This window comes from Canis lupus, chromosome 18 (genome assembly GCF_011100685.1).
Source record: "Canis lupus familiaris isolate Mischka breed German Shepherd chromosome 18, alternate assembly UU_Cfam_GSD_1.0, whole genome shotgun sequence".
NCBI lineage: Eukaryota > Metazoa > Chordata > Mammalia > Carnivora > Canidae > Canis > Canis lupus.
The window spans coordinates 11,448,702-11,474,741 of record NC_049239.1 but is presented as its reverse complement, the minus strand read 5'-3'; the positions used below and the strand labels follow the sequence as shown (position 1 = coordinate 11,474,741).

General features: G+C 37.5%; 1 long non-coding RNA gene and 1 gene segment (V, D, J or C); one reads left to right on the top strand and one right to left on the bottom strand.

Moving 5' to 3' along the window:
* Nucleotides 1–26,040, bottom strand: part of LOC119864163 — a 46,879-nt gene that overhangs the window by 16,016 nt on the left and 4,823 nt on the right. Inside the window, 2 exon segments of the C gene segment in view lie at nt 3,958–4,018; nt 25,578–25,580. Of these exon segments, the coding sequence occupies nt 3,958–4,018; nt 25,578–25,580 (64 nt within the window).
* The window catches only part of LOC102154161, a 75,869-nt gene continuing 71,029 nt past the window's right edge, over nt 21,201–26,040 (top strand). For 2 of the 4 annotated variants that reach the window (XR_005373133.1, XR_005373132.1), the window contains exon 1: nt 21,201–21,308. This is a non-coding gene — a long non-coding RNA (uncharacterized LOC102154161). The remainder of the gene's footprint in view (nt 21,309–26,040) is intronic. The other 2 variants (XR_005373131.1, XR_005373134.1) reach the window with 2 other exon arrangements.

Below are 26,040 nucleotides of genomic sequence, written 5' to 3'. Positions count from 1 at the left end.
TCGTGCTTGAGCACTTTAATCAAGTCTACATGGACACAAAGTCAGATCCTATTACATATTTGCACACTGCTGTCTATGATGACCTTTACTGGAAGGATTGATATTAAAATATCTCCTAAGATGTCTACATCTAAACATGCTATGAAAATGAGAGATTTAATTAACATTACCATTAGTATTAGAAATTTAATTGTGATGATTGTGTCCTCCAAAACATTTTAATCTCCTGGGACCAAATCTTCCTTTACTAATGGGAATGCAATATTTGGGGATAGCAATTGGACCTATGTCAATGGAGCATCAAGATTCATTCCTTCATTTGCACCTCACATTGCTCTACTATGTCTGAAATTCTCTGAACACTCGTCACAGAAAATGTGCCTTTCACACAGCATTCATTAGTAAGTCACTTGTCTTATTTTATCCAATGCCTTTCCAGTGTTAGGGAAATCAAAAGGAACATAGTAAAGCCTAGTAATAATGGGGTAAGTTCATGGAACTGCTTCACCTGTGTTTCAAAAGCAAATGGCATATTTTCCCACCAACATCACAATCTATGAGCATTTCAATCTCTCATCAGAAATTTCTACCTCAAACTGACTTTTGTCCAGATCATGTCCAAAGTTTGGCTTCAAACTTCTACAGTTTTCCTTCATGATGGAATAACAAGATCAATGGCTGGTTGCCTGGTCCTCCAAGCCTCTCTATGGTCACATTACATCACTAGGCTGCTACCTGCCTGACCAGGTCTGCTGAAGGTCACCATCTGTAAGTGACATTAAATGTCATGATGCCCATAGTGATGATGCAGTAATAGCATGAAATGCATTTATTTAAAGACCTTTTCAGGATCCCTGGGTGGCGCAGCGGTTTGGTGCCTGCCTTTGGCCCTGGAGACCCAGGATCGAATCCCACGTTGGGCTCCCGGTGCATGGAGCCTGCTTCTCCCTCTGCCTGTGCCTCTGCCTCTCTCTCTCTCTCTGTGACTATCATAAATAAATAAAAAATTAAAAAAAAAAGACCTTTTCATCCATTTTACAAATTGGATGTGGAAGGCAATGCCCACTGTGTCACTTCACAGTCCTCCTAAAGGACTCATGCTTTGAAGTCTTTTTCTCATATTATGGTGGGAAAAACAAAACATATTTGAAAACTTGGTGTGCTTCATTTTAGCAGTTATTAAAAGGTTGTACTGCAAAACGTTTTTCTCCTATCTTTGAACGTTCTACCTCATGTTTCTAGCCGGATAACCACGGGCCTTTTTTTCTTCTACTTTCCTTAGTGCTTTTGGTCTTCTGTTTGTATCTCCAGGCCTAACTGTACTTGTGTATTTTATTTTAGGTCTTCTCAACTAGATTTTGGAAATTGGAGGTATAAATAGATTAGAAATAGGTTGTGCATTAGAGATTGTTTCTTTTTCTGTCTCAGAGCTTGATAGTTCAGTGAGGTCTCCTTTGAAGGTGACATGAAAAGTGGCAGAAGATATTTGCAAATCCTGCTCTGCTATGTAGATGGAAAATATTCAGGATTGAAACATGCTGAAATGTCAGAGCATAAGGTGAGGCTTTTATTCCCAACGTTATGCCTCATAAAACAGAGGGTGCCTTCTGTTTTAGTTTGAGCAAATTCTCATTTTAAAAGAGGTTCTTCTAATACTCTGCTTTGACACGTATGACACTTGGGTAAGATATCAACCTGAAATAAACTCATTTGAAGCTCGTTTAGAGATAATGCTGGTAAAACAATAAAGAACTTTAATTGGGATGATAAATATTACTTGGGACTAAAGTCTCTATACTTTACAGTTACATTGTACATATACAGTATGATAGAATAAATGAAAAAATGCTTTTATTTTGTAAGTGGATATCTGTCTCTTCCAATAGAACATCTAGTGACATCATCATAAATGTATCACCAAACACTCAGACCCTATGATGACTCAGAAATTTGCTCTAAATATACATTTTAGATGCATGTGAAGAGTCTGACTAACATTTTTAATGAAATATGAAGGCAAACTATATCTCAGTGATATTTATAAACATATAATATTTTATAGATATAATCCAATGAAAATATAAAATATTAAAAGTGAGTATTTGAAGGATAACTGGGTGGCTCAGTTGGTTAAGAATCTGCCTTTCACAGCTCATGATCCCAGGGTCCTGAGATGGTGCCCAGTGCATTGGGCTTCCTGCTCTGTGGAAAGTCTGCTTCTCCCTCCGTCCCTCCCCCCAGTTCATGCATGAACTCACTCTCTCTCTCAAATCCTTCAAATAAATGAAAAATAAAACTTTTTTTAAGAAGGTGAATATTTGGGATCCCTGGGTGGCGCAGCGGTTTGGCGCCTGCCTTTGGCCCAGGGCGCGATCCGGGAGACCCTGGATCGAATCCCACGTCGGGCTCCCGGTGCATGGAGCCTGCTTCTCCCTCTGCCTATGTCTCTGCCTCTCTCTCTCTCTCTGTGTGACTATCATAAGTAAATAAAAAAAAAAAAAAGAAGGTGAATATTTGACCTGATATGTATATTAGTGTAATTTTATATATTCAATTATAAAAATTCTCCCTTGTTTACTTTCATACATTTCCACTGAAAAGTGAGAGATCAACTTATGTTGAGGCTAAGAATATATATGGTAATGCTTACTGCATTCTACTCATTTTTAGAAACATGTAACAATGATTCTTAGAAATTGCAATTATTCTGCAAGTACTTATCAATTGTTCTGAAGTGACCTGTAGACTAGATCATAATATATTTTTCTGTACTCTAACACTGGATGATAATTGGAATTTGTAGAACTGACTTTTTCAGTGAATGACCAGTCCCAACCAATGCAGCAGCTTTTTCCATATTTAATTTCATTTATCTCCACAACATCCACTTGAAATGGTTGTTGCATTGACAAAATGAAAGGATGAAAATATAGCAAATGTTAACAGAATAAGTGTCATTATAAATTTTATACTTTATTTTTTTCTCTTTTCCAATTTTTCTCTAATGGGCATGTATTATTTTTTATGTTTTTAAGAAAGTAATAATCAGTGAACCAAAATTTATTTGCTGAATGGTGATTATACAGAAAGTGATAGATCCAGAGTCATAGTCCACATTTTTATCTACACCACACTCTCCTAAAAAAATTTTTTTCAGGCTTGTAAGTTTTATCTATCACCTTTATTTAATTATATTTTTAGAATTTACGTTGCAGTCAGTTGGAAAAAAGGTGACTAGAATATTGCTTTTCAATTATGAATGCATGTGTGCCTATGATCATAACCACTAAAGACACCAAAATATGCCATTTCTTCCACTTTTCCAGTGTTTCATCAGCCTTGTGAAAATTCTTTAAAAACATTTATTTGACCAAATCCTATAGGGGAGATACATTCCTGTGAGATATTTGTCCCTCACCCAGGAAAAATTTATCTCTAAGGCTAATGAAGATGGACAAATTTACTAGACTTAATATAGAGAAAATAAACTCAGCTTATGACACTCTTGGAGATGTTTGTGCAGTTAAATATATCAATACCTGATATGAATAACCTTCAACAAAATGGGAAGTTTATCAAGTTTTGGTTCATTCTTTTCATTGGTTATTATGGAATCAAATAAATAAGATACACAAATTTCTTTACAAATCTTTCAACACAGAAATCCCTAAAGGTCCTAACATTTAAAAAAAAAAAAAAGGTCCTAACATTTATACCCCTTAGGGGATCCCAGTGCTGTAGAGAGTTAAGTCCTTGTAATACTCTCTATTTTAGCTCAGTCCGAACTACCCCTAGGACTGGCAGAGTCAACCACCTCTTCAAGCATTTCACTGCTAATTATGCCCAAACTGGGACCAAATCCTGCACTTCAGAGCCAGCACCAGCACCTAGCCTGCTCCTCCTGCATCACCTGCCTCCCCTCCCTACCTTGTACTGAAGAATTTAAAAACACTTTACCTGTAACCCTGAGAATTGTGCCAGGACCAAACACTTTTTTGCTCCAACTACTCCAGTAACACTATCTAAAAAGCTTTTACAAAAATCTCCTTTTGTACCTCTTTTAAGATTGTGCCCATATTTTTTTCAATATTTATATAAATGTATATAAATAGGCCTTGCTAGCATTAAACAAAGACAAATGTCAAGCAAAATCACATTAGATATAAATGTAGTCAATAATAGATGAACTGACCCTTCTCTGCTTGAGAAGTTTAGGTCGGTCGTTTCCATCTCACAAGCATTGGAGAGGATGATTTTTACCTTTTTTTTGGCATTTTCCTGAAACTTCAGAATCTTAAAAGATTTTTTTTTTAAAAGGTTAAAAAAACTTAAAAGGTTTTCATTTATTATATTGGTTCTTTCCTAGAGTGTAATTTACAATTACTACTTCTATGATTTTGAGAGAGTAACAAAAATAGAAATAGTGTATTTTAATATTTAATACATGAATTTTCATTATTTTTTAGGTTTTTAAAATGTTTTCTAACACACTGAGGGTGTATATCTAGTTAGATTATAAAGTAAATACTTTCCAGAATTTAGTCCCCGATGATAGGTGGCCAGATGAGTTGTTAGGGAGTGTGAAATATTAAGGATGATCTCTTAACATATTTATTCCTGAAAGACTGTTCCTTTGAACTTGAAATTACCCTAACAAGTTCCAGGGCATTGATTTAAAATCCTGTGCTGCTCATCAGAGGATCCTATTTGCTTTGGCCTTTCTGCAGCTGCCCAGCAAGAGTGGGAAGGCTGCTCTGAGTTGTGCAGCTGAGTCCTGCATGTAGTACAACCTCTTCCATTCTCTGCAAGCTTTGGTATTTCCAGCATTTTGATGCCAATACTGAAAGATTGAATGAAATGGTATCAAAAGGACTGGACCTTTAATAGAAATGCCCTAAATTATGAGAATTTAACAAACACAATTCAACAGGATTTAAATGATATCTTGAGGCAAAAGAGGAAGTTTTAGTGCCATGATTAAAAGCAGAAGCATTGTTTTCTGCATGAGGAGTAATACCAATTATGAGCTATTACTAGTTAAACATTCAACTACATAGGATATTTAAAAGGTCAGACTACAAAAAAGTATATGTTCTGAATAAAAAGATGGCTGAAAGCTTCCAAAAGCATATATTGGTGTACACTATGCCCTTTGGAACAAACCAGTATCTATTGGGTCCCAATCTTTGCCATAGTAACTAGCCATGTGAATTTAGGCAAATCACTGAACTCTCTAAGCCTCAGTTTACCCATCGGTGAAATTGGGATAACATTTTCCTGTACAGCACTCTTAAGGATTGAGAATAAGGACAGAAACAGGTATCTGACTTTCAATAAATATTAACTATAGTATCATTGTCTTTAATGGGATGGTGTGAGGCCCCTTTATCAAATTTTCCACAAAACTAATATATATATTTTATAGGCAATAATTATTTATTATATACCTTAAGAAAGCAAAAGAGCTCATGAGTCCCACATTCTGTGTCTCTGGCCACAGACCAAAAAACATGGGGCTCAATCAAGCCACAATCTAGAATATTTATCCACAAGGCTACAAGCTTATGAGTGTTGGGACTGTGTCTTGTGCCCCCAGTTAGTTATCTCTAGCATCCAGGATAGAAACTGTCTTCAATAACTGTTTACTGAGACAATAAATGAACAAATGAGGATGTTTACCATGCAGACAGACTCTTTTCATGGATTCTGGGTCTGAAATGGTTTAATGAGCTCACAAATTCCATTAAACTCTATCATCTCTAGATAGTAGCACGAGACTCAAAAGAGTACAAATTTTGACTGATCTCAGCCAACCTACTAAGAAGCTAGAGTCGTAAGAATATGGTGACTTATGTTCTATAGCCATCCACTGCTCTATAGTCATCCACTGAAGAATTTTTTTGCACTGCTCTTAAAGATGAGATCAAAAGCAATCATACATGTTTTGCAGATTATTAGAGAAAGGAACACTATTTGCCAAAAAAAAGGAACACTTCATCAAAGTATTTCTCACTTAAAAGACCATCTACAAGATAACCAACTTGAACCAAGAGCTTACACAAATAGTTCATACAGTCCTAGAAAGATTTTAATTTCAAGGCTGCATTTATACCTTTGTGTGTATATTTTCTAAAAGTAGAATTTCAATCTGCTTGCAAGCAGGGAATTAAAAACCTTGTTTACGAAGTAGTTTTGTATCCATATATAGAGACCAGTTCCTGAATAATTTTTGTCTGTATGCTGAGGTGATCCTACATTGTTTTTTTCTAAAAAGCATCTCTCAGTTTTTCACTCACAGAATAAAAAAAGAGCAAAGTTACTCACCATGAGGAGTTACTATAAACCTGGTAACTTCTGTAAATTTCTTGATCCAACCTGGTCAGATGTTACCACACTGATTTGAGCTTCTACAAAAATGTCTACCTTCTCCTGATCTTCACTGCATGGCCAGTAGGTAGAAATCTTGCATTGGCAATTGATCTTTGAATTTATTAAAAGTCTTGAATATAGGCTTCGTAACATCTGATATATTCTAAGTTTTCCTCAGATTAACTGACCCAAATGTCTGTTTTAATGGAGTCAGTAAACACAGAAAAATGCTGATCAAAAATGGAGGCAATGGGAGCAAATAAAAAGGAAGAGAGAAAGATATATATAGATAGAGAAAGAAAAAAGAAAGAGAAGAAAGAAATAGAAGGAAAGAAAGAGAAAGAAGAAATAGGGACCAAGTGGTCAACCAACAACTTGTCTTAATTACTGGGAACAGTGTTCATAGAATTAAGATATTTTGATTTGCAGGTGTTCAAGTGCGTGAAGCTGCTCAGAGATGCATCAAAGGAAAAGCCCTCTGTTCTTACAAACACCAGGCCTGCTATGTCAGCAATGTGGGATTGCATTTCCGAAAGAGGATATGCTTCATAACTGAAAAAGCAAACATGCCAACAGAAATATACTTGAGAAACATGAACAATGTTTTCCATTTTCACCAAGACACTTTCACCATTTGGAAACACTAATCTATAGCAGGACAAGCAAAAATGAAAAATAACTTCCTTGATGACAATATTTTCCTGGAATGAAAAGAATTTTGTAGAAGTCTAACACCCATAGAAAAATAGATTCCTTATTAAAACTGAAAATAGAAAACAAACCCAGTTCTATGATATGTTGAAACAAGAAGCCTCTTGGAAGCTATTCTGTGAACTTGGGAAATGTAAAGCCCTGCCTCTGTGGATAACTAACTTTGGACAAGGCATTTGAATCCCTGGCCCCTTACATCTCCATTTGCTGAGTGGGCATTGGGCTATGTTCAAAGGGCCCTTCCTGATCCAACAGCTAATGATTCTAGATAATAGCAGGTGGCTTCATCAAACTTGATGACATTGAGGATTATGATGTAAAAGACTCCGTTGTCTTTCTTACTCTGTGTTCAAGCAAGAATTGGGCTAGTATTGCTTGTTATCTTGGATGAGCCATTCAGGATTTATTTCAAAGTCTCTCTTCCTTTTTGTTGATATCACTGCACAATGGCCATCTCCAGGGAAACCCTTGAGAGCTTGCAACCTATATGCAAGCTTCTGTCTGCTGTTCTGGTGAAGGAGACTTGATCCTTAGAGAATCTCAGTTTGCTATCTTTATTTGGAAGCCAAAGGAGAGAATTCAGAGAAACTTGAACAAGTTGACAGTGGGCATTAAAACAGTGAACAGAGAAGAAAGGGGTATAGACAACCAACAAACTCAAGTGAAAGATAATTGTACATCCATGGGATTGGCATTGCTTCTGGCTAGTCAGAATTTTCTCCAGAGGGGCTTTGAATCAGGACTGGGGAGGTGGGGCACGTGAGTGGCTCAGTGGTTGAGCATCTGCCTTCAGCTCAATTTGTGGTCCTGGAGTCCTGGGATAGGAGTCCCATATCAGGGTCCATGCAGGGAGCCTGCTTCTTCCTCTACCTACGTCTCTGCCTCTCTCTGTGTCTCTCATGAATAAATAAATAAAATCTTTTTAAAAAGGAAAAAAAATGACTCAGGAGGTAATGATGGTCCTTGTTTTTCAGAGGCAAAGACAGGTGAGGAAGATTTGCGTTAGAACTATGGAAAGAGTGTCCATGTTATTTTTATTATGTTCCTGCTATAAAAAAAAAAAACCATCAGATCCTGAAAGATCGCACCAAACAACCATGTTATAATAATTCAATGTTATTTATCTTCCTTTGGGGGGCAACACCTTCACAGTTTTCCTTTATGTTTTGCTTCAAACACGCCTATCCTTAAATTCTTTTTCTCTCTGAGATACAGACTTTTCACCATATTTGGCAAGAGAGTAGGGAGCTATAAGGCTATCATGAAAATTGGAAGAAAAGACTTATTATAGTATATAATAACAATGAGAAAATAATCCCACAATTTTATGCAGAAATAGATATACATTTTATATATCAATAGTTTGAAGAAAGTTCACAAATTTGGGGGGATGTTAACAATTACTGTACTTTTTTATTTAGATGCTCTGACATTACTATACTCTGCTGTGAATGAAGAAATCTCTTGAAGAAAAAGAATCCTTTGTTTTATTACCCTGGACTCTTCCAGTTCATGATTCTTAGGTTTGCAAAATAATGCTAACCTTACTGTCATTTGGAGAACAATGTAAGATGTGACTTTCCAAGAGTCCCTGAGCTCCTGTGTTAGCTGAGATGGCTCAGTCAAGCATTTTAGTAGTTATGGGAAAGGACACAGTGATGTGTTGACCCTGTGCTAGATAGAACTGTCCTGTATAGAACCTTCTGTAGTCCCCAGAAACCCTATGAGATTTACTGACTTTCCTGGATTGTGGTGCCAGTTAAGTGGCTGAGCAGATATTCAAACCTAGGTTTATATCACTCCAAAGGCCTTGTAGTTTCCATCATTCATTCATTCACTGAAAGTCAGCACCTCATTGCGCACACTGGTATGAATTGCTTCCCAGGAAGCTTCTATTGGTGGAGAGTTAGAGAAAATTCACACTTCCAAAGCCAGCCTAGTCCCCAGAGAGATAAGGATAGAAGACCACAGCTTTGTAGTACAACCTGAAATCTGGCATTGTGATGCCCCCAGATATGGTTTTCTTTTTTAAAATTCCCCTGGCTATTCGGGGTCTTTTCTGATTCCACACAAATCTTAAAATAATTTGTTCTAACTCTCTGAAGAAAGTCCATGGTATTTTGATAGGGATTGCATTAAACGTGTATATTGTCCTGGGTAACATTGACATTTTCACAATATTAATTCTGCCAATCCATGAGCATGGAATATTTTTCCATCTCTTTGTGTCTTCCTCAATTTCTTTCAGAAGTGTTCTATAATTTTGAGGGTATAGATCCTTTACATCTTTGGTTAGGTTTATTCCTAGGTATCTTATGCTTTTGGGTGCAATTGTAAATGGGATTGACTCCTTAATTTCTCTTTCTTCAGTCTCATTGTTAGTGTATAGAAATGCCACTGACTTCTGGGCATTGATTTTGTATCCTGCCACGCTACCGAATTGCTGTATGAGTTCTAGCAATCTTGGGGTGGAGACTTTTGGGTTTTCTATGTAGAGTATCATGTCATCGGCGAAGAGGGAGAGTTTGACTTCTTCTTTGCCAATTTGAATGCCTTTAATGTCTTTTTGTTGTCTGATTGCTGAGGCTAGGACTTCCAGTACTATGTTGAACAGCAGTGGTGAGAGTGGACATCCCTGTCTTGTTCCTGATCTTAGGGGAAAGGCTCCTAGTGCTTCCCCATTGAGAATGATATTTGCTGTGGGCTTTTCATAGATGGCTTTTAAGATGTCGAGGAATGTTCCCTCTATCCCTACACTCTGAAGAGTTTTGATCAGGAATGGATGCTGTATTTTGTCAAATGCTTTCTCTGCATCCAATGAGAGGATCATATGGTTCTTGGTTTTTCTCTTGCTGATATGATGAATCACATTGATTGTTTTACGGGTGTTGAACCAGCCTTGTGTCCCAGGGATAAATCCTACTTGGTCATGGTGAATAATTTTCTTAATGTACTGTTGGATCCTATTGGCCAGTATCTTGTTGAGAATTTTTGCATCCATGTTCATCAGGGATATTGGTCTGTAATTCTCCTTTTTGGTGGGGTCTTTGTCTGGCTTTGGAATTAAGGTGATGCTGGCTTCATAGAACGAATTTGGAAGTACTCCATCTCTTTCTATCTTTCCAAACAGCTTTAGGAGAATAGGTATGGTTTCTTCTTTAAACGTTTGATAAAATTCCCCTGGGAAGCCATCTGGCCCTGGACTCTTGTGTCTTGGGAGGTTTTTGATGACTGCTTCAATTTCCTCCCTGGTTATTGGCCTGTTCAGGTTTTCTATTTCTTCCTGTTCCAGTTTTGGTAGTTTGTGGCTTTCCAGGAATGCGTCCATTTTATGTATACAATGGAATATTACTCAGCTATTAGAAATGACAAATACCCACCATTTGCTTCAACGTGGATGGAACTGGAGGGTATTATGCTGAGTGAAGTAAGTCAGTCGGAGAAGGACAAACATTATATGTTCTCATTCATTTGGGGAATAAAAATAATAGTGAAAGGGAATATAAGGGAAGGGAGAAGAAATGTGTGGGAAATATCAGAAAGGGAGACAGAACGTAAACTGCTAACTCTGGGAAACGAACTAGGGGTGGTAGAAGGGGAGGAGGGCGGGGGGTGGGAGTGAATGGGTGACGGGCACTGGGTGTTATTCTGTATGTTAGTAAATTGAACACCAATAAAAAATAAATTAAAAAAAAAGAGATAAGGATAGAAGAGAAAGTGACCTTGGGTCACTTGGGCTTGGATTAAGTAGTCAGGAGTTAGACTGGATTAGAAGTTTGTTGTTGCAATGTTATCAGGGTTGAAATTTAATGCTCTAGTTCTACTTTGTCTTTGTCTCCTTAGTTGTCATTGAGTCTTCTCTTTTTTCTGCTCCCCAGAGGAAGTCTGCCTCTTGAAGCTCTTTAACTATTATCCCCTATTATTTTATTCAGGGTTTGCTGGTGTGATGGTGAAAGGCCAGGGAAAGAGACATTATCTGATATATTAATTACGTCTCTATTTTAAGCAGATATAATGAAAATATGTCCTAAGGATGTGGCCTTCACAAGTATTCCTGCCCCGTTTTCAGAGGTGGAATATGTTCAATACTTGTCTCCCTCTCCCACCTACTCCAGGCCATGGTTTTCATGCCCATCCTTCTGCAGAGGGAAACCTTGTTACTTTTGGACATAGGGGAGATGTTCCTTGCAAAATCTCAGTGGTCCCCACCTTTGCCTTCCCTCAGCTGCAGTGAGATTCCACCAGCACCTTTCCTTGCAATGAAGTCACTTTTTCTTACAGTAGCAATGGGGTAGATGAGGTCTGGGTGGATTTTAGTGGTAGGTGTTGTTCTTCTGCAGTACCAAGGGGGAAGCTCCCTCTTGATTGTTCCTTATTTTAACCGCAAGAATTTTGTGGGGCTCATGGAGAAGATGATTAAAAGGTGCTAGGAAATATGATTGATATGGTCCCAAGGGTTCTCACTCTCCCACTAGTCAACTGAGCTCTTATTATTTAGTTAACAAATTCAACTTTCATCTGTGACCAGATGAATGTGTTTGACAAGGTCTGTGCAAGGTGAGCAAATGCTCACCTCCTGTTTTTCCCCTACAAGTGCTTGTCTGCCTCCAGTTTTTGTACAATCACACACCCTACAACTTGAGTTCTCTGATGGACTCAAAGTGTTACGTTTCATTCCTGCTCTTTGGGATACTATTGTAAAATGGCAGCAGTGCCATTTCCAGCTCTCTCCATCTCTCCACCTCTATAAAAGAGGACATGCAGGTCCTCTTCCTTTTTTGTTTGTTTGTTTTTATATTTTCCTTATATTAAAATCCTACAAAAAACAGAAGGGTATTAAATTTCAGGTAACTGCTGCCTAAATTCTACTATTTGTCTTTCCCATTTTTAATTAGGTTTCTTTTCTTTTTTTAATAATAAATTTATTTTATATTGGTGTTCAATTTGCCAACATACAGAATAACACCCAGTGCTCATCCCATCAAGTGCCCCCCTCAATGCCCGTCACCCATTCACCCCACCCCCCCCGACCTCCTCCCCTTCCACCACCCCTAGTTCGTTTCCCAGAGTTAGGAGTCTTCCATGTTCTGTCTCCCTTTCTGATATTTCCTACCCATTTCTTCTCACTTTCCTTCTATTCCCTTTCACTATTATCTGTATTCCCCAAATGAATGAGACCATATGTTTGTCCTTCTCCGATTGACTCATTTCACTCAGCATAATACCCTCCAGTTCTATCCACGTTGAAGAAAATGGTGGGTATTTGTCATTTCTAATAGCTGAGTAATATTCCATTGTATACATAAACCACATCTTCTTTATCCATTCATCTTTCGATGGACACTGAGGCTCCTTCCACAGTTTGGCTATTGTGGACATTGCTGCTAGAAACATCAGGGTGCAGGTGTCCCGGCGTTTCATTGCATCTGTATCTTTGGGGTAAATCCCCAACAGTGCAATTGCTGAGTTGTAGGGCAGGTCTATTTTTAACTCTTTGAGGAACCTCCACACAGTTTTCCAGAGTGGCTGCACCAGTTCACATTCCCACCAACAGTGTAAGAGGATTCCCTTTTATCTGCATCCTCTCCAACAGTTGTGGTTTCCTGCCTTGTTAATTTTCTTTCCTATTATTGAGTTATAATATTTCTCTCAATACTCTAAACACCAGTCTTTTCCCTACTTTGCCTTTTGGAAATATTTTCTTCTAACCTGTGACTTTTCCTTCCATCTTCTTTCCATTTTCCATTTTTCTTTTTCTTTTTTAGTCTTAGCAGAAATGCTAATTTTGAGAAAGTGCATTTTATCAAATATTTCATTTAAGATCTTGCTTTTGGTGTCCTATACGAGTACTCTATGTCTAACCAAAGGTGATATAGATTTGTATTTTCATCTGGGAGTTTTATTTTTTTAATTATATATTTATAACTTAGAAAGTGTTCTTAATTAGTTTATGTATATGGTGTTTGGTATCGATAGTGTTGTTCTGGTATTGTTTTGTTTTTCACATACAGGAACAATAGTTCCAATACCTTTTGTTGAAAAGTCTATTCTCTGTTCACTGGATTTCTTTGGCACCATGTTAGAAATTAGTTAGCCACTTCTGTGTTTTCCTACTTTTTAATTCTTTACCTGTTATCTATGCATCCATAAATTCACCAATATTCCACTGTCGTGATCATAAAAGCTTAACAGTAAGTGTTAATACTCTTTTCAAACTGGTTTGTCAGTGGTATGTCCTGTTCCTTACCCTATGAATTTTGCAACAGTTTACTGATTTCTATGAAAAGTCTTCCTGGGATTACATTGAATCTACTTACCCTTCTGAGGAACTTTTGACATCTTAAATATATGGAATCTTCCATCTATGAACATGGTATACCTCTCCATTTATTTAGTTCTTCTTCAGCTTCTGTCATTAAAGTTGTATTGTTTTCGGCATACAAATTTTTCATATTACTGGATAAATTTTTCACGAAGTATGCTATTTGTTTTTGATATTGCTATTGTTGCTATTGTAAATAGTACTATTTTTACAATTTAATTTCCAATTGTGTTTGGTTGATATATAATTTACAGTTGATTTTGTATCTCATATCTATTTTATAGTGGATAGTCCTCCATTGTGTCAAGTGCCATCATTTATTAAACCCATCTCCTATGTCTGGACATTTATGTAATTTCACATTTTGCTGTTACCCAATGAATACCTTTGTGCATATATACTTTCAAAGTGTTGAAATTATGCCTTCAGAGTAAATTTCTGAAAGTGTTTTTGCTAGCTTGATAAGTAAATGCATATGAACTCTCATTAGATATTTCCAAATACCCCCATGAAATGGTTGTGTTTTGCATACTAACCAGAAATATATGAGTGCCTGTTTTCTTTTTTTTTTTTTTCTTTTTTTTTATTGGTGTTCAATTTACTAACATACAGAATAACACCCAGTGCCCGTCACCCATTCACTCCCACCCCCCGCCCTCCTCCCCTTCTACCACCCCTAGTTCGTTTCTCAGAGTTAGCAGTCTTTACGTTCTGTCTCCCTTTCTGATATTTCCCACACATTTCTTCTCCCTTCCCTTATTTTCCCTTTCACTATTATTTATATTCCCCAAATGAATGAGAACATATAATGTTTGTCCTTCTCCGATTGACTTACTTCACTCAGCATAATACCCTCCAGTTCCATCCACGTTGAAGCAAATGGTGGGTGTTTGTCATTTCTAATAGCTGAGTAATATTCCATTGTATACATAAACCACATCTTCTTTATCCATTCATCTTTTGTTGGACACCGAGGCTCCTTCCACAGTTTGGCTATCGTGGCCATTGCTGCTAGAAACATCGGGGTGCAGGTGTCCCGGCGTTTCATTGCATCTGTATCTTTGGGGTAAATCCCCAACAGTGCAATTGCTGGGTCATAGAGCAGGTATATTTTTAACTGTTTGAGGAACCTCCACACAGTTTTCCAGAGTGGCTGCACCAGTTGGCCAACATGCATATGAGAAAATGCTCTGCATCACTTGCCATCAGGGAAATACAAATCAAAACTACAATGAGATACCACCTCACACCAGTGAGAATGGGGAAAATTAACAAGGCAGGAAACAACAAATGTTGGAGAGGATGCGGAGAAAAGGGAACCCTCTTACACTGTTGGTGGGAGTGCCTGTTTTCTTTCACAGCATTGCCAACAGAGAGTATTATCAAACTTATATTCTTGCCAGGCTTAGGAGTGAGAATGGTACCTCAGCAGTTTTAATAGAAATTTATGTTATTATAAGTGAAGTTCATCAACTTGTATAAATTTAATAGCTATTTGTATGTTTTTCATGAATTGAATTTGATGTTTTTTGCCATTTTCCTATAGGATAATTGAAATGTTTTACTTCTATTTTTTAAAGATTTTATTTATTTATTCATGAGAGACAGAGAGAGGGAGACAGAGGCAGAAACACAGGCAGAGGGAGAAGCAGGCTCCATGCAGGGAGCCCGACATGGGACTCGATCCTGGGACTCCAGGATCACGCCCTTGGCTGAAGGCAGGCGCCAAACCACTGAGCCACCCAGGGATCCCCTACATCCATTTTTTTAATGTATTTTTATATTAGGCATAGTTGACCATTATGTGCTAAGCAGGTTGTAAATATTTCCTCATGGTTTGCCATGTGTCATTTAATTTATGCTGCTTTTGCCATGCAAATTTCGTTTTCATTTTCACAGAGTAAACTTTATCAATAATTTCTCTTATTACATCTTGAATTTTAGCTATAAATGCAAACTCATTCTCTAACTATTTTGCATAGGACAGGCTGTCCAATTTTTTTCTGTAGGGTCAGATAATAAATATTTAGGCTTTGGGCCCTAATGTCTCTGTTGTGAATCCTCACATCAGCCATTGTAGCACAAAACCAGTCATAGACAGTTAGGAAATAATATGCATGGCTACATTCCAGGATTGTCAACAGGTATTCTACTAAAAATGTGTGAAAGGATAAGTTTTCCATTTTCACGTATTTCTATTATTTAAAATAAACAAAGAAAAGAATAAGTTCTGAGTTTTGTTTCACATTTTGTCATATTATGTTCAAATATGACATAATAACCCATATAAGCAATACGAAGCCTCAATATAGTGAGCAGGAGACTCCAAGCCCTTGTAAGAATTTTATATGTATTATTTAAGTTCCTCCTCTCAACAGTCCTTTAAGGTAAATAAAATTGTATTTTTCATTTTTCAAATGAGGAAAATGAATCAAAGAATGTTAAGTAATTTATTCAGAGTAAGACAGTTAGTATGGAGAGGATTGATATGTAATAAAGGACCATTGACAACACACTGAGAAATAGGTAAACATAAAATGAAAATAACTATCAGTCACAGTATATCATGCTAAGGCATTAATTGTCAAACATGTTCTTTAGAGGGCCAAATGGTCAACATTTTGGGCTTTGTGTGTGTCTGATACAACTACTTAGCACTTCTTTGAAATGCAAACCAGCTACAAGCAATTTGTAAGTATATGGTCAAGGCTGTGTTTCAATAAAACTTTATTTATAAAACTGGGGCTTGCCTGGCATGGACAGAATTTGCAGACCCCCTGTTCTATGGTAACTATTCTCAACATTAAGGTTGATTGTAGCTTTTTCTTTTTTTTCAGGGAGTTACAAAGTAGTTATAATATTAGATGAGAAAATACAAATATGTTATAATTTGAGTGTCATATATATATATAATGTTATGTTTACATTGTTATATAAGTAATCTCATTAATAAATGTAAAACCAAAAATTCTTGGATACAGGTGTGCTAAAAATACTGATTCCACTGTTGGACCTACATCTTGATCAAGCCCTCTCTTGGGGAGACATGTTCTGGCCATCAGAGTTTAATATTCACATCTTAGAAGTGCCCACCAAGAAAGATAGAAAGAGATGGAGTACTTCCAAATTCGTTCTATGAAGCCAGCATCACCTTAATTCCAAAGCCAGACAAAGACCCCGCCAAAAAGGAGAATTACAGACCAATATCCCTGATGAACATGGATGCAAAAATTCTCAACAAGATACTGGCCAATAGGATCCAACAGTACATTAAGAAAATTATTCACCATGACCAAGTAGGATTTATCCCTGGGACACAAGGCTGGTTCAACACCCGTAAAACAATCAATGTGATTCATCATATCAGCAAGAGAAAAACCAAGAACCATATGATCCTCTCATTGGATGCAGAGAAAGCATTTGACAAAATACAGCATCCATTCCTGATCAAAACTCTTCAGAGTGTAGGGATAGAGGGAACATTCCTCGACATCTTAAAAGCCATCTATGAAAAGCCCACAGCAAATATCATTCTCAATGGGGAAGCACTAGGAGCCTTTCCCCTAAGATCAGGAACAAGACAGGGATGTCCACTCTCACCACTGCTATTCAACATAGTACTGGAAGTCCTAGCCTCAGCAATCAGACAACAAAAAGACATTAAAGGCATTCAAATTGGCAAAGAAGAAGTCAAACTCTCCCTCTTCGCCGATGACATGATACTCTACATAGAAAACCCAAAAGTCTCCACCCCAAGATTGCTAGAACTCATACAGCAATTCGGTAGCGTGGCAGGATACAAAATCAATGCCCAGAAGTCAGTGGCATTTCTATACACTAACAATGAGACTGAAGAAAGAGAAATTAAGGAGTCAATCCCATTTACAATTGCACCCAAAAGCATAAGATACCTAGGAATAAACCTCACCAAAGATGTAAAGGATCTATACCCTCAAAACTATAGAACACTTCTGAAAGAAATTGAGGAAGACACAAAGAGATGGAAAAATATTCCATGCTCATGGATTGGCAGAATTAATATTGTGAAAATGTCAATGTTACCCAGGGCAATATACACGTTTAATGCAATCCCTATCAAAATACCATGGACTTTCTTCAGAGAGTTAGAACAAATTATTTTAAGATTTGTGTGGAATCAGAAAAGACCCCGAATAGCCAGGGGAATTTTAAAAAAGAAAACCATATCTGGGGGCATCACAATGCCAGATTTCAGGTTGTACTACAAAGCTGTGGTCATCAAGACAGTGTGGTACTGGCACAAAAACAGACACATAGATCAGTGGAACAGAATGGAGAATCCAGAAGTGGACCCTGAACTTTATGGGCAACTAATATTCGATAAAGGAGGAAAGACTATCCATTGGAAGAAAGACAGTCTCTTCAATAGATGGTGCTGGGAAAATTGGACATCCACATGCAGAAGAATGAAACTAGACCACTCTCTTTCACCATACACAAAGATAAACTCAAAATGGATGAAAGATCTAAATGTGAGACAAGATTCCATCAAAATCCTAGAGAAGAACACAGGCAACACCCTTTTTGAACTCGGCCATAGTAACTTCTTGCAAGATACATCCACGAAGGCAAAAGAAACAAAAGCAGAAATGAACTATTGGGACTTCATCAAGATAAGAAGCTTTTGCACAGCAAAGGATACAGTCAACAAAACTCAAAGACAACCTACAGAATGGGAGAAGATATTTGCAAATGACATATCAGATAAAGGGCTAGTTTCCAAGATCTATAAAGAACTTATTAAACTCAACACCAAAGAAACAAACAATCCAATCATGAAATGGGCAAAAGACATGAACAGAAATCTCACAGAAGAAGACATAGACATGGCCAACATGCACATGAGAAAATGCTCTGCATCACTTGCCATCAGGGAAATACAAATCAAAACCACAATGAGATACCACCTCACACCAGTGAGAATGGGAAAAATTAACAAGGCAGGAAACAACAAATGTTGGAGAGGATGTGGAGAAAAGGGAACCCTCTTACACTGTTGGTGGGAATGTGAACTGGTGCAGCCACTCTGGAAAACCGTGTGGAGGTTCCTCAAACAGTTAAAAATATACCTGCCCTACGACCCAGCAATTGCACTGTTGGGGATTTACCCCAAAGATACAAATGCAATGAAACGCCGGGACACCTGCACCCCGATGTTTCTAGCAGCAATGGCCACAATAGCCAAACTGTGGAAGGAGCCTCGGTGTCCAACGAAAGATGAATGGATAAAGAAGATGTGGTTTATGTATACAATGGAATATTACTCAGCTATTAGAAATGACAAATACCCACCATTTGCTTCAACGTGGATGGAACTGGAGGGTATTATGCTGAGTGAAGTAAGTCAGTCGGAGAAGGACAAACATTATATGTTCTCATTCATTTGGGGAATATAAATAATAGTGAAAGGGAAAATAAGGGAAGGGAGAAGAAATGTGTGGGAAATATCAGAAAGGGAGACAGAACATAAAGACTGCTAACTCTGGGAAACAAACTAGGGGTGGTAGAAGGGGAGGAGGGCGGGGGGTGGGAGTGAATGGGTGTCGGGCACTGGGTGTTATTCTGTATGTTAGTAAATTGAACACCAATAAAAAAAAAAATCTTAAAAAAAAAAAAAAAAAATAAATAAATAAGTAACTTAATCTCTCTAGAACTTAAAAAAAAAAAAAAAAAAAAAAAAAAAAAAAAAAAAAAAAAAAAAGAAGTGCCCACCAAGGCCCAAATCTGAAGAAATTTTCTCTGGCTGTCACTAAATTTATGAATTTTATATATAATTCTTCCAAAAGAGGTTTTAATGGCTACATAGTATCCTTTCACTTCTAAGCCACACAGATAATGTAACCCTTTCCATACTGCTCATCACTGTAGTGTTTCATGGCTGTCATGTGTTGAAAAGTCAGGGTGGCTCCATCTCTCCATGTGGCCAATTCAATCCATTCTGCATTGCTTTTTAAGGATTAAATAAAATAATCTGTGTAAAATACTGTGAGAAGTTTAAATCCTTCTTTTCATTCACTTCTTTCTTAGAGGATTCATTGTTCTCTGATTCCGTATTTCATTCAGGGATCTTCCTATCTTTGTGTCTGTAGATGTATTAGGGGACAGGTGAGGCCCTGTTGAGATCCAGGCCCTAAGGTTTGCTCCTGTTGGGACCCACCCCACATAAGAATCAGGATGGACAGGGTGTGGGACACATGAAACTTCATTTGCCCAATGAGAAGGTTCTGACTTGCCTGTGGCAAGAATTCATTCTGCTTTCATAGAACCACTGCACTTGATAGCACCATGTGATTCTTAGAATGAGAAACAGAATGAGGGTGTTGTCATGATCTCAGGAACCAGAGTTAAACTGTATGCATGGTGATTATGTGGTCAGATATCGAGTTACCAAAAGTATGGAGTTTTTCTGAAATAAAGAACTTACCTCAACATTTGAGAGTTGACTCTAAGGAGGTGAGGGGAGAAATTTTATAATTTCACACATTACTTGTGTGTCTCACTATTTGTTGAAAATTGGTGACTATCCAGGTACTAATTACAGAATTTTATTCTCAATCATGATTTTTAATTTTATTACTTCATGAAAGACCTTTATCATCTTTTCTTTACAGATAAAGGGAGCATATATGATCCTTCTTTTAACCAACTGAACCTCATTCAGGTTTTTTAGTTTTCTTTGCAGAACCCTGAAGAACAAGGTCTTAGCAGCATATCTACTAAGTTGCAGCCACCTGATATGCTAAGGGTCTTGTTCCGGTGAAGTAGTGTTCTTTTGTTCTATTTTGACTCTGCAAATGGAGGCAGGTACTGCTTTGACCTACAGGATTTCTATCTTGGTTTCTCCATTATCCCAATTAGCTACAATTTACTTAGGGATAAAATAATCTGTACATTCCTTCAGTATGGCAACAAGATGGCAATGCATGGAATTTTTATGTTTGACTGATCATCCTACCTCTGAAAAACTGCAAAGGTCATGAATAAAATTACAGAGTAATAATAAGAAATATTCATGTAAACTGCATATTCCCTTTCTTGTCTTCATTTTGAACTATTCAGGTACTAGAAATCTCTTTCCTCAGTGCATTAACAGACAAATGGATTTTCTTTGAACTGTTCACTCTATGTTTTCAGAGGTCCCAGATGGCCTAATTTAGTGGGAAATCAATTCAAACTACTTTAATTTGTACCATAATTGCTGATATCCCATGGAACTCACTGTGTGACAAGATCTTCAATGTCTTCCTGTAAAGCCCAGGAAATACTGCAGAGGGAGAACCTCAGGCTGCACACCCAGCTGTGCAGTCTCTGTGGTTGCCCATATTGAGTGGAATGTGGGTGTGCCACATCTGAAGGTGGTTTTTGAGCAGCTTTTATTGGCGACTCTAATACTGTGGGTCCCAATCCAGTAGGCACAGTAACATATGGCCTCATCTTGTTTCCTTAACACATTTATTGTCAAGGTTGAAGTGGAAGCTTGTTGTTCTTCCCACTTAAGGGACCATAAGGAAGCTTTGTTGAGACAAATGTTAGATATTCTATCCCTGATCTGCTGTCGGTCCCAGTGAACAGCTCCTTTGTTAATGTCCTCAGAGAAAACCTTGCATGATACGTGGGCATGCTCATCTCTTGCTCTAGAAAATGATATTTCAGGTTATTCCATCTTTATCTGCCCAAGGGCAACTGCAAGCAATGATGAGAAATTCCCAAGAACAAATGATATGGAAAGAGGCAATAAGAAAAAATTTCTTGAGTCTCTTCTGTAGACTGAAGTGCCTGGGGGACAACTCACAAGACCGAAGGGTTGAGAAGATGACTGCTTCCAGAAGTGGCATCCAGTTTGCCTGGCAGACTCCCCAGCAATAAGGTAAGAAGAGAGGTGCCTGTTAAGACTTGTCAGGACAGCAGGAGGGTGGGACTGGTTCGGGGTTCTTAGAAGAAGTGGTGGCTTAGACAATTCCCTAGGGTTCTTTATTATCTGTCACAGATGTGAGCAGTTGTGTGCCCCATGACTGCTGGGCACATAGGGTAAAAGGATTCTTAATCTGGAAAGAAACTCCTGGTAAATGTGTCTGTCTTGTATGAGGCAGATTATGTTTTTCATACGGACTCAGACATTCCCATGCAGGAATCCCATACTACAGAAACACTGCTCAGTAACATGCGGACAGTTCTGCTGGATTCAGCCTGTATGTCTAACTGTCTCTGATTTGCTGTTATTCAGGACTCAGATGGGAAACCTGACCTTACTCTTCTGTCACACAGCACAATAGAACAACAATCAGACCCTGAAATATCTCATTGACACTATTGAATACGCCATGTACATAAGGACTGGCGTTTTTTGTGTTTTTTTAAAGTAGATTGAGATGTCACCAGGCAGATTAGGACTCAGAGAAATCAAATTTGATTTATCATCCAGGTCCCTCCAAAAAGGAACTAGACCACAACTGCTGGGGATACATGGGTCAGAGCAGTCTCTGGAAATGAACTTCTATTCATCCTGGTCTTGCAACTGTCTCATGAGCATGATGTCACCAGCAGGATCACTTTCAAAGCAATGTTATGTGTATTATGTAATGATTCACTTTATAATTACTAGACAACTAATGAGAAATTTGGACTTGTTATTTGTCAGGCAAAGTTCTAAATGTTTTATTGTACAATTTTATTTACTCCTCTCTGCAGTCTCATGTGATACCTGTTATGTTTAATCTTCATTTCACAAATAAGGAATGTAGCCCAGAGAAGTGACTCATGCAAAAACACAGAGTCAATACATATGAGAACACATATAAGTACCAGTAGATCCTAAAGAAAATCTGAGCTAAATGAGGTATAAAAATTACAACGCAAGACAACTATCTTTTACTTTGATTTTGAATTTTCTCTATGTATTTGTAACTAGAATTGGGATTCTTGGCATTTTATATGTAAATATATGTCTTTAAGTGAGATTTACATATCTGACATATATTCTCCTCTTTTGGTCAAATCATTCTTGTGAGCAATATTCCAGGTCTTTAAATAACATATGAGAATAGTATTTTTCATGACTACATATAATTAAACATCCTCCTTTACTATTTAACCCACTTAGTTAACTTCATATATTGAAAATTTATCAGGGCCTTACCAACTTTTCATGAATATTATTATTAATGCCCTATGAAATTCAGCACCTCCTATGATTCATACCCCTTTGGATATGGGGTGAAGCATTTAATGTCTCCTTGACTCAATTTCTATATCTATAATTGCTGAAAGAAATATTTTTCAAAATTGAGAAAGTTACATTATCAGTCTGAGAATGAACATAAAGTTTATGCACCTACCCATTTCTACTCCCTTTCCTTCCAATCCCTTTCACTATTATTTATATTCCCCAAATGAATGAGACCATATAATGTGTGTCCTTCTCCGATTGACTTATTTCACTCAGCATAATACTCTCCAGTTCCATCCGCACTGAAGCAAATGGTGGGTATTTGTCATTTCTAGTGGCTGAGTAATATTCCATTGTACCACTGAGGGGGGCACTTGACGGGATGAGCACTGGGTGTTATTCTGTATGTTGGAAAATTGAACACCAATAAAAAATAAATTTATTATTAGAAAAAGGAGGGAAAAGTTTATGCACCTGATAAAAGATAATAAATTAGATTTTGTGCATAACAATATTATATCTTTCTAAAGTTTTCAAGTTACATTTTTATTATTATTGAAAAAGAAGAAAAATGACCTTCTGAAATAATATTTTCTTTGTAAAAATTATTGTTCTTACTTTTATTTTAAATGTATAAAATCAGGGATCCCTGGGTGGCGCAGGGGTTTGGCGCCTGCCTTTGGCCCAGGGCGCGATCCTGGAGACCCGGAATCGAGTCCCACGTCGGGCTCCCGGTGCATGGAGCCTGCTTCTCCCTCTGCCTGTGTCTCTGCCTCTCTCTCTCTCTGTGACTATCATAAATAAATAAAATTAAAAAAAATAAAAAAAAATAAATGTATAAAATCAATAAGTGAATAAGGAAGAAAACCCATCATGTCCGGCAATATGCTATCTTAAAACTTAAATATTTCATTTCAGTTTCTTTCTCTCACCAAGAGAGACATTTATGTATTTGAGATATAATGTATGGCATGAACTTTATATAATTTTTTTGTTTCTGAGGCAAACATTTTCACTTTTATTACCCGATCTTAAAAGGCCATTTTTAATGGTTTTATAGTATTCTATCTTTTGAATGCAGCATAAATTGTTTACCTCTTTCCATTATTCTAACATTAAACTTTTTACTTACTTTTCTAAGTCTCATATTGAAAAGCTGATATCACTTCTGTCTCCTGAGGACTGTTATCTGAAGACACGATAGTACAAAGTAAACTGCTCTTCCATACATGACATGAGAAAATGCATTTAGCAAAGATATTTTGAGAACCAAAATAGTAATGTAGCAAAGATGCATTCAGAAGCAGAATCCACGCATTCCTTTTGGAAAGAGTTGGTCTTCCCCATTGATGTATTCCATTCAGATTTTGGCCTCCAATTTTCTTCCATAAAAAAATATAAGGGACTAGGAAGGTTCTGATCAGGCTCAAGAAAACAAGGGTCCCCCCACTGAGAAACAGTCAAGGTCATGAACAGTGTAGGTTAAAATGACCATCAAAGAACATGAGCCCAACTGAGGTGGGAGAAGGGCTGAAGGATCCCATGGAATTCCATCTCTTGTATGTCTGTCCTGTAAATCCCTCTTTCCCCTGAGGAGATCTCAAAGTTGAACACTAGACCATGGGGACTTCACTAGGGGACAGAGTGAATGAATATGTTGATGTTCATTGGGGAATTTATCCTTAAGGTGAGTAGCTCATATAGGAAAGTTGCAAGGAGAGATTGTATTCCCACAGAAGCCTACTGCAGATTCTATGGTTAGAAATAGACTTTTCACTGTCTTATGTTGAAAAGTCAATGGATAATTTATTGACATTTTACTTATTCTCTAAAATCAGGTCCTACACTTGTGCTTGAGCACATTGTAAGGATTTATGTCACTTAATGTTCACTATCTGTTCTGTCTCCATTGTGGGGGACAGTGCCTTGTTCCTTGTATTGTCCTGTAGTGAAGAAGTGGTTTTGTGGTTTAGTCTTGATTTCTGTGGAAATGAGAATGGTCTCTACTTGTCAGAACTTGCTTTATAAACATACTTTCTCAGTATAATAGTTTAAAATACTGCATATTCTATAAATATTAAGTTTCAGAAGAGCAAATATTTGGGGTATCTGGATACCTCAGCCAGTTAGCATCTGTCTCTTGATTTCTGCTCAGGTTATTATCATCACAAAGATTGAGCCCCACATCAGGCTTCTGCTGGGTGTGGATCTTGCATGAGATATTCTCTCTCCCTCTCCCTCTCCGATCCCCCCTCCAAAAAATGAGTTAATATTTAATGAGTACTTTATATTGATAGATTTTTTTCCCTAAATGTTCTTCACCTTTTCAATCTTCACCTTTCAATCACATGATATGGAGGCTTGTAGTTTTCATTTGATAGGTCAGGACAGTGAGATATAGAGGAATGACATGTGATTCAAGGAACGTCTCAGGGCATGTGGATAAAGATCTTCCTAGAAGAAACTTAGAGAAAAAGGATAAAGATGAAGATAAAAGTCCCCATGAGCAGCTCACCATGAACAGCAACTGTCTCCATGTGGGAAGGAGAGAAAAGATAGATCAATTCTACAAATGTGACAGGCTGGGTTTTAGTTGATATTATGAAAGTGGCATTCATTTCTCTACTTTGTTTTAATAAGAGTTAGAATTGTTTTACTACTGTACCCTTGTGTATTGTATTAAAGAACATCAAGAACACAGAATTGGATTCATCATAATACTGGTTCACAAAGCACTATCATCATTTATCTACTCAGAGATCTCATTATTCTATTCTACTTAGGTGATGATGACTTACTTCATTATTAAACAAATACTCAGAATCGCTGATTTAACTGAAAAACAAAAGCATTAGAAATAATCTATGTGGTTTTTTTCTACTAAGTGTATCAACTAGAAAAGCGCGAAGTTAATGATAATCTCTCAACACGTGTCCAGTTTCCTGTTTTGTTACTGAAGGAAAAGGGCACATCCTGTTCTGTTAGAGATGGGACCTTGGTGGCTTTGTGGAAAGTGAAATGAAAGGAACTAGACAAAATCTCCCAACTCTTCAATTTGCTTTACTACTTTGGGGGCAAATGCAACCCACTTATTTGACTGTCTGCTTAATTTCATTCTTTTGCTCCTCCAGATGGACAGTCTACCTCTCTTACCTTCCCCTGGGCATTAGGAGGTGGAACCTCATGGAGTGCACAGATGGTTTTCCTTATTCTCTGGTTTCTATTTGGGAGCAGCCAATGGAAGCATCAGCAAGAGACTGGGAATTAGGAGCAGCATGAGCTTAGGGTTTTTTCCCTGAAAGGGGCCTGCATCTTCAGGGCCAACCTATAGTGCCATCTGTCCCCATACCCAGAGGTTTATGCTCAGGCACCAAGAGGTGCAGGTGAGAGATGCCATTCCATTTTATAACACTCTACCCACTGGAGGAATTTG